This window comes from Paralichthys olivaceus, chromosome 6 (assembly GCF_024713975.1).
Source record: "Paralichthys olivaceus isolate ysfri-2021 chromosome 6, ASM2471397v2, whole genome shotgun sequence".
Lineage (NCBI taxonomy): Eukaryota > Metazoa > Chordata > Actinopteri > Pleuronectiformes > Paralichthyidae > Paralichthys > Paralichthys olivaceus.
In genome coordinates this window covers 16,301,968-16,315,570 of record NC_091098.1, presented here as the reverse complement: position 1 = coordinate 16,315,570, position 13,603 = coordinate 16,301,968, and the positions used below count along the sequence as shown (strand labels likewise).

Sequence of the window (13,603 nt, the reverse complement as noted above, 5' to 3'; positions counted from 1 at the left end):
CAGGTGGCCACCAACACTGATTTGGAGTCTTCTTGAGGTTTCTCCCCATTCAAAGTTGATTTCTCTCCTCAGTGTTTGTTCATTATTGGAACTGTTACTCTAGGCCCCCTGATACAGTAAAGGCTAAAGATGAAGCACACAAGTCTTAACTGAGTGAATGTCAAATCAATGTGGAGAGCACTGACCACTCTTAGTCACAATTTTGTAAGTTACAGCACACTTTACCAGTAATAGTCTAAGATGTTTTTATAAAGCACACCTCTAGTAATCACACAGTGATAAAAAATCTCCTGCTGTGTTCTCACGTGGGCTCATTTGCATATGAGTAGTAAGTTCTGCCCCTAAAACAATGAAAGTGAACTGCCTGACTCCCTCACCAACTTCTGACTATCACCTCGGCTTCAGTGGTGTATGTCTCCACCTGCTGAAGACTCCAGTCATTTGCAGTGAGGATGCGAGCAGGCAGCCACAAACAGCAGCATTTTTTCTCCAAGACGACTTTATTCATCGATATGGAATGATCAGGAAATGAAGAGGATGTCAACAAACAAGATAAACAATGTTTTAGAGGGTGGATAAATTAAAGTTTGAGTGAAAACTGAAGCTGTTGTTTTTTCTGAGTCTCATATAGGTGCAGAAAATCCATGGGGCTCTGGAAGAAGTCACACTAGAGGCTCGAAGTGAGACACGCACGCACGCCCACACACACCTTTATGTCCCACTAAAACTGAGCATTTTGAGTCTAGGTTGAAATTGTCTACCTTTGTTTTCTCGTGAGCGGAGTCTCGTACCTGGAGCTTGAGTGCAGGAACGATCTGTGAACTGAAGGAGAGACCAAACTTCCAGCTTTGCTACTTGCAGGGATTAATTCATGAAACCAAATATTCTTAAGATTTATACATTGGTGATTAATTCTTCTGAAAGGGCACAAAGCTCCTTTCCATGTTAAAATGTCTTATTTGATCGTATTTACTTTACCCCGTCATCGCCTCCCTCTTATTATTCACCTGTCGGGTTGGATCAGTTCATATATTCTGACCTGTTTGATATTTTCTGAATTAAAAAATCTAAGAAGCTCACTCAGTGTCCAAATGTCTCTTCTAGAAATCCCTCAAACCAAAGCAACAAATGGTTTGGGTGATTTTTTTGCTTTTTTACTTTAGTTGTTAGTGGAAGTGGTTTGTGGTTGGTTTTCCATTAAACAGTAAAAATCCCACTCGGAAATAAAACCCAAACTAAACAGATATGAATGCTGTCTGATTCCTTCCTGGAACACAGGAAAACATCATAATGTTATATTTTATACTTTTCAGTAACGTAACATCACTTGTTCAAACTCAAACACAGTTTGCTATCAGAAATGTTGGGCACCAGTATGAGGTTATAAATTTTAAATCATCTGTAAGTCAATCAGTAAAAATTACATAGTATTTCAAAAATACTTTATTAACATGTTTGTCTCATCCAGACATTCAACACATCCCATTCTGCTGACAGTAGACACAGAGGCACCATCCAGGAATTAGCCTGAGCCTGCAACTATGGATCTGAAAGAACTGGATAAAAGAAAGCTGCATCGTAGCTGTAGTTCATGACGGTGGTAAGATCGATACATCCAGAGTATGTTCAGGGTCTTTTCTGGGCAGCAAGAGATGTGGATTAAAGAGAACAGTAAAAACAACCTGTCATACAGGTTCATTCTCACTGCATCATAGGGCTGTATGGAGATGGTGGTTCAAAAAATTAGGTAGCTTACTTTTACATGTACTTTTGGTCACTGACTAACTTGGTGCTCAGACTTTCATCCCAATTAGTTGCAGTTTCTTGTCAAACTTTGATTTGATGTTTCAACTTGAAGCCCAAATACACCCCCTGTGTTTTTAATGGTTTGATGATCTTTAAGGGCAAAACAAGGGAGGCATTTTGCTTGCTACAAATGTGCATATCTTCATGTGTTCAATCTCATTTTGAGGAATATTTCTGTAGTGTTACACAAAGGACTTTTCCACAGCAGCAAAGCCCCTGTTTGAAAATGTCAGTCACTGATCTTGTGAATTTAACAGAGGCGAAAGCTCTGTGGGAAAGTCACAGTTTGTGTAGTCTATCAATTTGTCAGTTCTGCGTTTTATCAAAATGTTTGTGCACAGAAAATATTTATAAGCTGTTCTGTATTATTAGTATTGTGTTTACAATGCGTGAGCCCTCCAGAATGCGGTGATACATCATGACTGTGTACTGGATCTGAAACCATGACGCAGAGCTTGTTTGGGTGTTGTGTCTGTCAGAGCCAGCGAGAGCGTAACTGCGAGTATTGTATCCATGACAATGTGCCATTGTCTCCAGTGCCAGTTGAAGCTGTCGCCATGGAAGATAGAGACAGACCAAGGTGCCTTCCAACCTCTCTACATAAATATTCACTGCTTCCTCAGTTTATGTAGGCTTCAGTTGGAGATTAATGCAGATGTGAACAGGCTTTAAATTTAGTCCTATACGTGCAGAGCTGGGAAAACAGAGTTCTGCTGACACAGCACATGGTGAAAAAGGACTTTCACGGTGTAAAATGAAATTGGTACGAAAAACAGATGAAGAATCGTGACCGAAGCTGATGTATGCAAGAAGACGGAGTGGTTTGTGCGGGGTCAAGAGAAGTGGGGGTTCCACATTATTAAAGCAAAACTAAAACTGTCTGCTACTTGCAGCCGTGAGCTGAGAGAACAAGCCGCGAGCATGTGAGCTGCAGGACTGTTCTCTGTAAACAATCATAACACAGAGGCTGATGTATTTGTAAAGTATATGCACATTTAAATACAAACATACATTCATACATACAGGAGGAGGAGGCAGGTCCTCCTCACAAACAGGCTGGTGGAGGAAAAGGAAACAACAAACACAACAAAAACTGAGAGCGTGTGAGTAGCAGAGGAAGTTGTTTTTAAAAAAGAAAAAAAGAAAAAGCTGATTTGCTTTTAAACAGGTGTGTCAGTCTCTCATATTTGCCTGTGGCATAACTGTGATGTTAAGTAGAGTCCACGGAAGCCATTGATTTAAGGTTTCATTAACTTTGCTGTGTGTGTCGGAGAGAGCTCCCTCAGATGCTGATTGGCCAACAAACTCCGCCCTTTCAGAGTAGCTGGCAGCCGCCCCTCTTTTTGCGCTTGCGGACCTGCAGCGCGGCTCTGGTGGCCATCTCGAACACCTCCCGCACGCCGTCCTTGGTCTTGGCGGAGCACTCCAGGTAACCAAAGGCACTGATGCGGTTGGCCATGTCTCTGCCCTCTTCTGATTTTACCGGCTCCTGGAGGTTCAACGTTAAGACGGTGAGTTAAATTCACCTCAGTGTGTGGACATTTAGCAGAGACAAATATAAACAGAAACACACACACCTGCTTCATCTTGGCCAGCTCCCTGCGTGTGTGTTCATCGTTCCTCAGGTCTTTCTTGTTGCCCACAAGAATGATCGGGACGTTGGGACAAAAATGTTTCACCTCAGGTGTCCATTTCTCAGGAATGTTCTCTATATAAAAAAAAAGAAAACAACTTGAATCACTGCAGAGTTGATTCCTTCCTTACAAGGACACAGTTTGAAGAGAGCTGTGTCATTTCCCTTGTGACTGTACAGACATAAACATCGAGAGGTCACCAACCCCTACGAGGTCTGCGAGCCAAAACTCAGAGTTGTTTTCTCTGGAAAGAGATGTTATGTTGTGATAGCGTAGGAATACCATCTGTGGCCCTGCCCAAAACAAAACACTGTGGGAGAAAACCAAAGACATTTATTCATGGGTTTGATTCCGTTTTCAAGGGCAAACAATACTTAGATCCAAGCCTGCAGAAAATTCCAGTGAATAATCGAGCTTGAAGAGCAGCAGGATATCTGTCCATCGTCTCCTGTGTAAACAACTGCATGTACACTTACCCTCTACTAAAGATGCATTGATCGGTGTAAAGTATAAAAATCTTTATGACTACAGCTTTAGACGGGTTTGAAAATATTCTTTTCTTTAATTCAAGATAATTTTATTCAGTGCACCTTAGCAGGGTTAACAGATATCAATGACGTGTGAAATTACCTTATTTACAGACTTGAATTACTAAACCAGAACAAGAAGCATAAACTCAAGTCACTGTAATGTTTGTGCAGTCGGCAGCAGCTGGGTTAATTACAAAACCAATAATTTAATCATACACATGAACAAACACCATTTGAATGAGCAGTTTTTTCAGATTGGTTCAGTGCGTTCATGAAGTCCCTGAAAAACAGGAAACTGTATTGAAACAACAGAACTTAGAAGAAGGAAAAAACCTAAAGAGGGGATTTCCTGCACAGATCCACTCTCCTCGTGGTGGAAAATATAAAGATTTAATGAAGGATTTGGCGAAGTTAAAACTACTTCTGTACCGACGCTAATGAAAGAATCTGAGGATTTTCCAAACCACGCATCATCTGATTTCTGATACTCTGCCTCACTGCATTTTGTGGATTTATTCAAACATGAGCCTCAGCTTATGCTACTTATTTAAAATGCTTGAATAAAAAATCTCTTATTCATTAACTGTGAGTTAACATATAAAGCCCTGTACTGATGATTTGTATTCATTATTACGTTTAAACACATGACTCGTGATCCCAGGTTCTGCAAATGCTTCCACATCTCATGAAGTATAGTTGAGTTGTTGTTGTTAATTCCAGTAAAGAACTTATTATCCACTGTGGCACAGTAATAAGCTGTGATGTGTCAGTACATGTAACCCGTCTTACCTAAACTGTCAGGGCTGTCTATGGAGAAGCACATGAGGATAACGTCAGTGTCAGGGTAAGAGAGAGGCCTCAGTCGGTCGTAGTCTTCCTGACCTGCTGTATCCCACAACGCTAACTCCACCTGAGAGAGAGGAGGAGAAAGAACACCTGATATAAGAGGTGGCAAGTACAGAGCAGCATCTCTAGAAACAACACATTTATCAGTTGGATGGTAAAAAACAGGCAAAATGAGCCTTAAGGAGACATTGGTATCAATATATTTGTGTGTGTCGATATAGAAAACTTTTGTTTTACAGAAGAAACGATGCAGTAAAAAGGTTTGTCTGTTTGAAATGGTGTAGCGAAATCTCTGGTTTGTTATTACTATCATTCTTTTATGTTAATAATCAATCCAATGTTTGCATTGGAGAAAAGATGTTCATGTTTGACATAGAAAGGTTTTGTTTGGTTGTATTGGTGTTTTCTTTTCATTGGTATTTATTTATAACTAAGTGTCAAACTGTGAAATATCAAGCTGCAACATTTTTGGCAATAATTCCAAAGCTGTCGTTATCAAAGCCTGATGACAAAGAAAAGAGATTGATCCATAACAGAATTGTTTTACTCTGTTATATGTGTCAGCTCTGAAAAATCCATATTAGTCAAGCTCTAATAATTTCAGTCACATTATCAAAACAAGGTAATGTGCTTACACTTTAAAAAAACAAAAAAAGGATATGGTTAATATAGCAAACACCTTTACATCTGTGTATATATATATTTTTTTTTCCTCTCTCAATGTCAAGCACATTTACTTTCCGCGAATGAAATGTGCTTTATAAATAACATTTCCATTGCCAAGAGGCAGATAAACTGGAAAGACAATAGAAAGGGAGGATTTAAAACTGTTGTTTTGCCTATCAAGCTTGAAACGTAAGTCCTCAGAGGTGAACACGGCTCCCACAGGCTTTTGTTGGGCTGTAAATCAAACTGTTAGCAGTCCCACAGAGCCTGACCTGCTCCACATTAAACAATGCCCAGCAGAAAAAAACACATTTGCTGGAGCTCAGCAAGTTGCTGCCATGAAACCACAAAGCACCATGTAGGGACATCTTATGTACAGTGGCCTAGAAATGTCCTTTTAATGCCTGTATCAGGTTTTTTTAATGTACATATCTCGACAAATTGATTGTGGTGTCTCGGCTTTAAATGTGATCTTGACCCATCTCATCCTCCTGCGTTCTGCTGATTTAATTCTCCAGTACCCTCCCTACATTACCATCACAGCTGGAAAACTGTGCCTGCTGCTGCTGAGAAATGGGAAAATAAACCGTCTTAATCGTTCCCCAGAGAGCAACTCCAGTATGTTAGCTGTTCTTCTGGGCTTTTCTGACGTCTCACTATTCTCATGTCTGGCCAAGTTGTGCTTGTTGGCTGACGAGCTACTTACATTGGCGAGACGGGCAAACCACGGCACCTTCTGACTTACAGTCTAACACAGGGAGGACATTTTCCACCTTATATTGAGGCAGTGAGCCGAACCACATCTTCTGTGTGGGAACACCATGACCAACTTCAGTTTTCATCTGTGCTGCTTTTCAGTTTTTTAACCACTAGGTGTCTCTCAGGAGTCAGCAACGTTTGTACTTTTACCACTAAGCTGCCTTTGTGGACTTCTCTTTGTAACTAAGGGCTGGGCATTAAAACAATATATGCAATTATCATAATAGTATTTACAACAATGGAAATATAAGTTAAATATAATGCTTAGGAATTGTTTGATCAGAATGAGGAGTTAGAAAACATTGATCGACCTCAGATTTGTCAAATGTTTTGCTGTTTGTCAAGTGTTTCTCATTATCTGCCAATATACATTAGAACTAATAATGTGACACTTATTGAGATGATTATCAATATCAAGTAATTTGAACAGTTTTATATTGATGTCATTTTTAGCCATATTGCACAGCCGCACTGCAACTCCAACTGAATATGATCCAAGATAGATGACGTCAGGGTCAGTTGTGAGTTGACCAGTGATACTATTAAAAACTGGTACACCACAGCTGAGAGGTTTGGATCCCAGTCAAATCCATATTAAACAGACCAAACCCCAGCTGGCTGATACCAGATTATGCAGCTCAGGAAACAGGAACAGGAAATGGGACATTAGTCATGATGTATGAGGAGGGGGGTTCCAACACAGCACAGGATCCTTTTCCTGTTGTTGGCTGGAGCTCTGCTGCTTTATTAACAGCAAACTGACCCAGGGATTTATTAACAATGAACACTTGTCCACATCAGTCTTGATGGCACGTGGTTTTCATACAACAGAGCCAACAGGGTCACATTTTAATACTTCAACAGCCGTTTTTAGTACGTCACATAAATCTGTTCTCTGTTCTGAAGAGTAATTCCCATCAGTAGAGGAAGTGATCCTTTACCTGAGCAGAAGTACAAATACAGTGATTTAAAAAAAGTCCTTCAGACAAAAAAAGAATGAAAACTTAAGTGCTCATTCTGGAGTTAAATATCTGATATTTTATTATACAACATTATTTTTTAATACTATTACAACAATGTGTGAGCAGAATGTCACTGCTGGTCAAAGAGATAGTTTTAACTTGATCTTCTCTAAAAAAGCTTCTAACCTCTTCCAAAAGGTCAAAAAATTTAAAATAGAGGATAAATGGGTGAGAAAACAAGAAGAAAAAAGTTCTAATACACTCACTTGTTTTCATAATCTTTGATTTGTGAATTACTGGATGATTTGAATTGTTTAGGCCTCAAATAGTTAAATAAAATAAGAATTTTAGAGGGTGGACCTGCTAAAATCTCAAAACATCTGAAATGTGAGAGGCACCAAACAGACACAGCTTCTTTTTATTGGATGGTCACAATGTTTTTTAAGCTTTTTACATGTTGTATAAATAACCAGTACTTCATTTGTCAAATGGAGAAGAGAAAACAGTAAACCAAATATAGAAGAGCATCAGTGATACGTTTAAATAAATACACTCAAGAACAGTGTTCTGTGCTTTAGTAAAAATATTCAGTTACGTACCACTACAGCTGATTCTTCAGATCTCACCAAAACAAACAAGTAGAAATTTAAATATCAAATACCTGCTTTCCATCCACTTCAATGTCAGCGATGTAGTTCTCAAACACAGTGGGGACGTACACCTCTGGGAACTGGTCCTTGCTGAAGACGATGAGCAGACAGGTCTTCCCACAGGCACCATCCCCAACTATCACCAACTTCTTCCTGATTGCTGCCATCTACAAACAGAATACAGTTTGATGAGCTTATGTGTTTGGGTGCATGAGGATGAACAAATCGTCAGTTAAGTCTTTTTCAAATAGAGGAGGGAGGTAAGAAAAGAAAAAGCAACCAGAAAGAGGGAAAACGAGGGAGGGAAAAAAAGAGATGGTCACAGTCTGTTTTTGAGCCGCACCCTCTTCCCTTTCCTGGGCTACGTCCTGAGTGAGAGGTGAAAAACAGTCGAGCTAGTCTGGAAACACAGTGGGAGGGAAGGGAACAGGAGGAGAGCTCAGTGCTCAACATGCTGCTGCACACGCGTGGCCTCGGTCCCACAATCACATCAAAAACAATCCTTAACATATCACCTCTACACCCATGTGGTCATGTGATCTACTGCTCTTACTGGGTTTGTCTGAGATCTCTGTATTACACACATTTGTCTTCCTTTCTCTTTGCTTGTATTCCTGAAAGTTGTATATATGAGAGTGAAACGCAGCTTGCCAGATAAGTGTGGCCCTGCACACAGATCGATAACGATCTCCCACAAGTAGACGATAATGGAGAGAAGGCAGTAGTTGATGAGACAATGTCCTGGCCACCTGCCATCAGCCTCCACGGATCTCACACTATCTGGACCGACACAGGCCTTTTATCCCCAAAGACCTAAACATCTTCAATTACATCCACATATGCAGAAACATGGGATTATATTTAAAGTGGCTAAAATGGCTCATGACCATTTCTACCTATAAAAGGAATCATGAAAAACAACAATGACCACATGACTCTGCAGCTCCCCACAGCATCTCTCAGTTTTGCTTTCTGGGCCCATGGTATGAACAGTTGTGGTTTTGATTCCCACACATGACATACTTCTCGGAAGTGTAGGTGCTTTCAGGAAGACGCTCTGACACCTCAACTGCACTGTAACAGCTCAGCAACATCAACAGATAACATCAGCATCTAGCTGGTGAACAAAGTGGAGCATGTTGCTGAGTCTGATTCCCCTCAGCAGGTGGTGGACACCAGAAACAGGTGAAAACAGGGGGATATTAAATTTGAATTCACCAACAGGACAGGAGCTGATCAAAATGAAGGCTAATGTTGCTTGGTGTTAGTTGGATGTGTAAACTTAGGCAGTAAGAAAATAAGCTAACATTTCAACTTTTAAAAAAAGTCTGTGTTTTCGCAGCCAAAAGTGGCCAATAAGCCAGTTAAAGTGGTTTTGAGGAGACATTAAGGGAAATGGCTTTTCCTGTTGAGTAATGATCAGTGAGGGGCCTAAAAAGAAAACGAAAAATCAAGAAATGTGAGAAAGTATGAGTGTATACTTGAAGTCATAAGTAAAGGTCAACAAATCTATAGTGACTGATCAAGTCATTTTTGAGTATTTATGTATAATCATCACAGAAACTAAATAAACTCTCTGAGGCTCATGGTGATTTGTCTATTGTGACTGAAATTGCTTTATTTAGGAAGAGACTGAAGGATGGATTACACAGTACTCTGTCCAGCTTTGTTAAAAAAAAGACAACAGAGATAACTCCTACGTCCCAGGTGTCCCTGTGCGTTAAAGAATGAAATGTGGATCTAAGATCCTTCATTTGATTCTTTCAGCGTGTGCGGTTGCTGGTGATTTACCTTCACTCACTGCAACAGCTACCGTTTTCACCACAACCATGAAAAGACAATTGTTCAGTTTGCTTTTTCTCCCACACATTAAATCAGGCCAGTGTGCTGTGAGTTTGTCTCTGAGAGCCACCTGTTCTCTGTGATAGCAGGCTGCTGTTACTCCATACATCACACTGTCAGTGCCAGAGGGAAGACACACACACACACACGCACGCACGCACGCACGCACGCACACACAAACTGGTGGCCATGGCGCAGCCCCAAAAAGCTTCAGAAAAATGGGAGTAGTCCTGCAGATCTTGTACCATGATGACATAATGCAGGTTATTGAAGACAATCGCTCTCACAGCTTGATGCCCACTGTGACAGTGGCAGCACATGGTGCATAGTGGGAATAATGGCCCCTTTCCTTTGCATTAATGTGCCTGTGCCTGTGTGTGTGTGTGTGTGTGTGTGTGTGTGTGTGTGTGTGTGTGTGTGTGTGTGTGTGTGTTTGTGTTTGTGTGTGTGTGTGTGTGTGTGTCAGTGCAAGGACAAGACCAAGGACTTCTTCAGAAATAAGGCAGCTTGCGATGTTGTGTTGCATTGAAATGTGGCATGACACTATTCACTTCAACACTGATACAATAGTCTGATAAAATATGGTTTTATAATATTTACTGAAACTAATAATACATCATCATTCTGGTACATTCATAATGTAACAGTGACCCTGCAGAAAAGGGGGAGATGAGTGATCAGCTGAGGGATGTTTAAAGAATGATGTTTGTTGAAGGGACCAGACTGTAACCTAAGTATGGCCAAACCATGTGCATGTAAAGGAAGCAGCTGCAGTCCTTCTTGTAGGTGCAATCACCTTTCTGATTCTGACTCTGAGCACAATATGAAACAACAGAAGTATACATCCTTAAATCACACAGCCTGAGTTTGCCTCGACAAATATTCAGTTCATCAGTCTGATGAATTATATTATTATGACTGAGTTTGTAGGAAAATAACAACTTTCAACAAGTTGTTGAGCCTCACTCACAGGCAGAGTGAAAATGTGTCTGTTAAACAGAGACAAGTCACAACAATCATTTATATGGAGATAACACATGTTCAAACATGTTCAAACAGTATCTACAGGAAAACATGTACAGAGTTGAACTCATGAAAAGTGACTGAAATAGTCATGTCAGGAATTTGAATAAAAGGATTTAAAACCTAATTTGACTTCTAAACAATCTCAGAGGGAGAGATTATCTAATAATGTTTGATCTTCAGGAAAGCACGTCCACAGACGCATGCTCGCCTCTATGGTGTCTCTAACTCACTCATCAACATCCTAAGGGACATTAACTGGAGGTGTAAGAATAAAGAACCAGGCAGTGTATATGTGAGAAATTTGCTACTTGGCTTGCAGCTAAGGGAGAAGAGAAAGAACATAACAGGAAAGACGACTGGAATTCACCATGTTGTTTTTGTTCCTCTTTTGGTTTCTACCTTCAGTTCAGTTCAAATACATTTTATTAACACAAGGAGGAACACAACAAGCCCCTGCTCTTCTTTTTCCTCAAGTCAGACGACTAACAAACACGTCAGCTGAGGGACAGATACTGTGTGTGTGAGGATTCATGAGAGCAGATACAATACTAAGGCTAAACTATTGTATGGGACTATTGTAAGTCAATACAACCTCTGACCCTTGGCCTTCAAATAACTTCAACTAAGATAATGTTAAAATATTGTTATATTACAAATATTACAATAAACTCATTAAAATGCAAATTAAATGTGTACCGGTGACTCACAGGTTAAGCTTATACCACGAGGTTGTTTGCAACAGCAACAAATCCACAATAGTCAGGCTAGAGGTGGAGCAGCTGGGTGCAGCCGGCAGAGGCAGGAAGTAACATATTGGCTCTGCTGCAGAGATGACGTGATTTTCATGACAACACACAGACTCTCTAGACATCTTCATGAGTCTTCTATGTGTATGACAACACTTTTTCACCGGAAGTTATTCGTTTGATTTTAGTTTTTTTCTTCTTTTTTGCGTCTGTCGCATGTTAGAAGCATTATCAGGTGCCCCCCCCTCCACTCGCTTGCAGTGAATCACACATCAGATTCTCCTGAATACTTACAGACTTTATACTAGGAGACCAGGCAGGGAGAGTCCGCAGATTATCCCGAGCCTCTAGCACGTCCTCCAGAGAAAATAAGAAGGATCTGCAGAGTTTAGTGCATGTCTGAAAGCAGCTTATGGCTGAGTCCTTGTTGCAGTGGCCAAAAATAAGGTGGACATTGTGAGATATAATAGACAAATTAAATAATTATGATTTTAAAGTGCCTGCATTCATTGTTGTGTTATATGCTGTAGTATTGTGACACTCTTCTTTGTGTTGTATTCGCAAATCAATAATTAAGTGTGCCCTGGATTTTATGTTGTGGTAAGTAGGCTTCTATCGACGTTTGGGAGAACTAATTTGAAGAGAAAAAAACAGTTCAAATACACTCATTAATAAGTAAAACGAAGATAACCAACTGTGAGTAGAGTCGAAATTAAGAATGAATGTCCCCACAACGTCCCATGTGCACACAGACACATCGACCTCGAAGAGAAATATCGTGGAAGTGTGCAGCACTTTGACATTCACACGTGTCTCAGTATGAACGATCCTTCTTATATAATGTTTGTCCGTGTGTGTGTGTGTGTGTGTGTGTGTGTGTGTGTGTGTGTGTGTGTGTAGCAAAGGACAAAGTTCTTAGTCCTGGCACAAGCAGAACAGATGCTCACTTCTCCCTCATTTCTCCCTGATAAGGGTTGAGTCACACCGTCAGTAGTAACACATTAGCCAGTGTGGTTCATTAGACGAGGTGGGGGGGTAACAATAGCACAGAACCACTCTGACCTCTGTTGATAAGATAAAGATTGAGACTTCATTCTCTTGCCATTGTATCAAGTGACTCTAATCACATGGATCAGCAAACTCAAGGTATTCACAAGAACCCTGCACATAGTGACCTATTTATTTTATGAATATGTACAAACCCAAAAACTATTAGTTAACATCATGCAGATCTGCACCAGACGCATTCAAACATAGTACATCGCTGTGTTTTTACCTCAGTTCGTGGACCAGGACGATCTCATTTGACAGAAGGAGTGATGTTATTACTTTGATATCAGACTAATCAAAAATCTGAATGCAATCGAGTTCAAATGATCAAAAACAACAGATAACCACACAGTGAATCTACAAGATTCACTAAATAAAATATATAATATAAATAAGCACTTTGACATTTTAAAATAAAATCAGCTGATCAAAGTTTTTGTTGATGGGTCCATTTATTATTTGAAAGTGACAGTAGCAGGTGAACCTCACATCTTAAATGAGAGTCAACAGCTGCATTTGTATTTTCAGTATTTTGTTCAAAGCATGGGAAGATTTCCAACACTCCTTCACCAACAATGACAGAATCAAACTCGTCTCTTTGCTGCAGCCCCACTACTGCACGGATCACTATGGGACAATATGCAGATGAATTTAAGAAGGAAATCAAAACATGACCTCAATGTCACATCATTCATTACAACACGAGAGTCACTTGTTGAAAACTGAAGTCAACACCAACTAAAGTGATGTTGACATACTTCAACTACCTAATTTTTCTGAATGTAGGTGCCAACACAGGGGTCACATAGAGGCCTCCAAGCACAGAATCATCACCTTTAGAGTGCTGTCTGAATGTTTCGTACCCTTTAAAGTGGAATCCCACAATGCATCATGAAAAGCCGTGTACAGCTGATGCTCATTATACGATCATGCAATGCATTCGTCTCAAGACGGCAAACAGACTAGAGGAGAGAGCGCCAGAGGAGCCTGAAAATTTAACCTGTATTACAAATATAAGTAAATTTTCATTTCACATTTAATTTTTATTAAAAACTTAAAAGGCCTTATGATGGCATGTAAAATAAA

The 13,603-nt window shown here is 40.1% G+C and overlaps 1 protein-coding gene across 2 annotated transcripts in view; it reads right to left on the bottom strand.

The window, feature by feature from the left end:
* Positions 1–2,779: 2,779 nt before the first annotated feature.
* LOC109635178 (rho-related GTP-binding protein RhoA-D) overlaps positions 2,780–13,603 on the bottom strand; it is a 59,937-nt gene continuing 49,113 nt past the window's right edge. For both annotated transcript variants that reach the window (XM_069526022.1, XM_020096170.2), the window contains 4 exons: positions 7,865–8,020; positions 4,760–4,880; positions 3,384–3,514; positions 2,780–3,295 (listed from right to left, as the gene is read on the bottom strand). In XM_069526022.1, the coding sequence (XP_069382123.1) occupies positions 3,122–3,295; positions 3,384–3,514; positions 4,760–4,880; positions 7,865–8,020 (582 nt within the window). In that variant the 3' untranslated portion in view covers positions 2,780–3,121. The remainder of the gene's footprint in view (positions 3,296–3,383; positions 3,515–4,759; positions 4,881–7,864; positions 8,021–13,603) is intronic.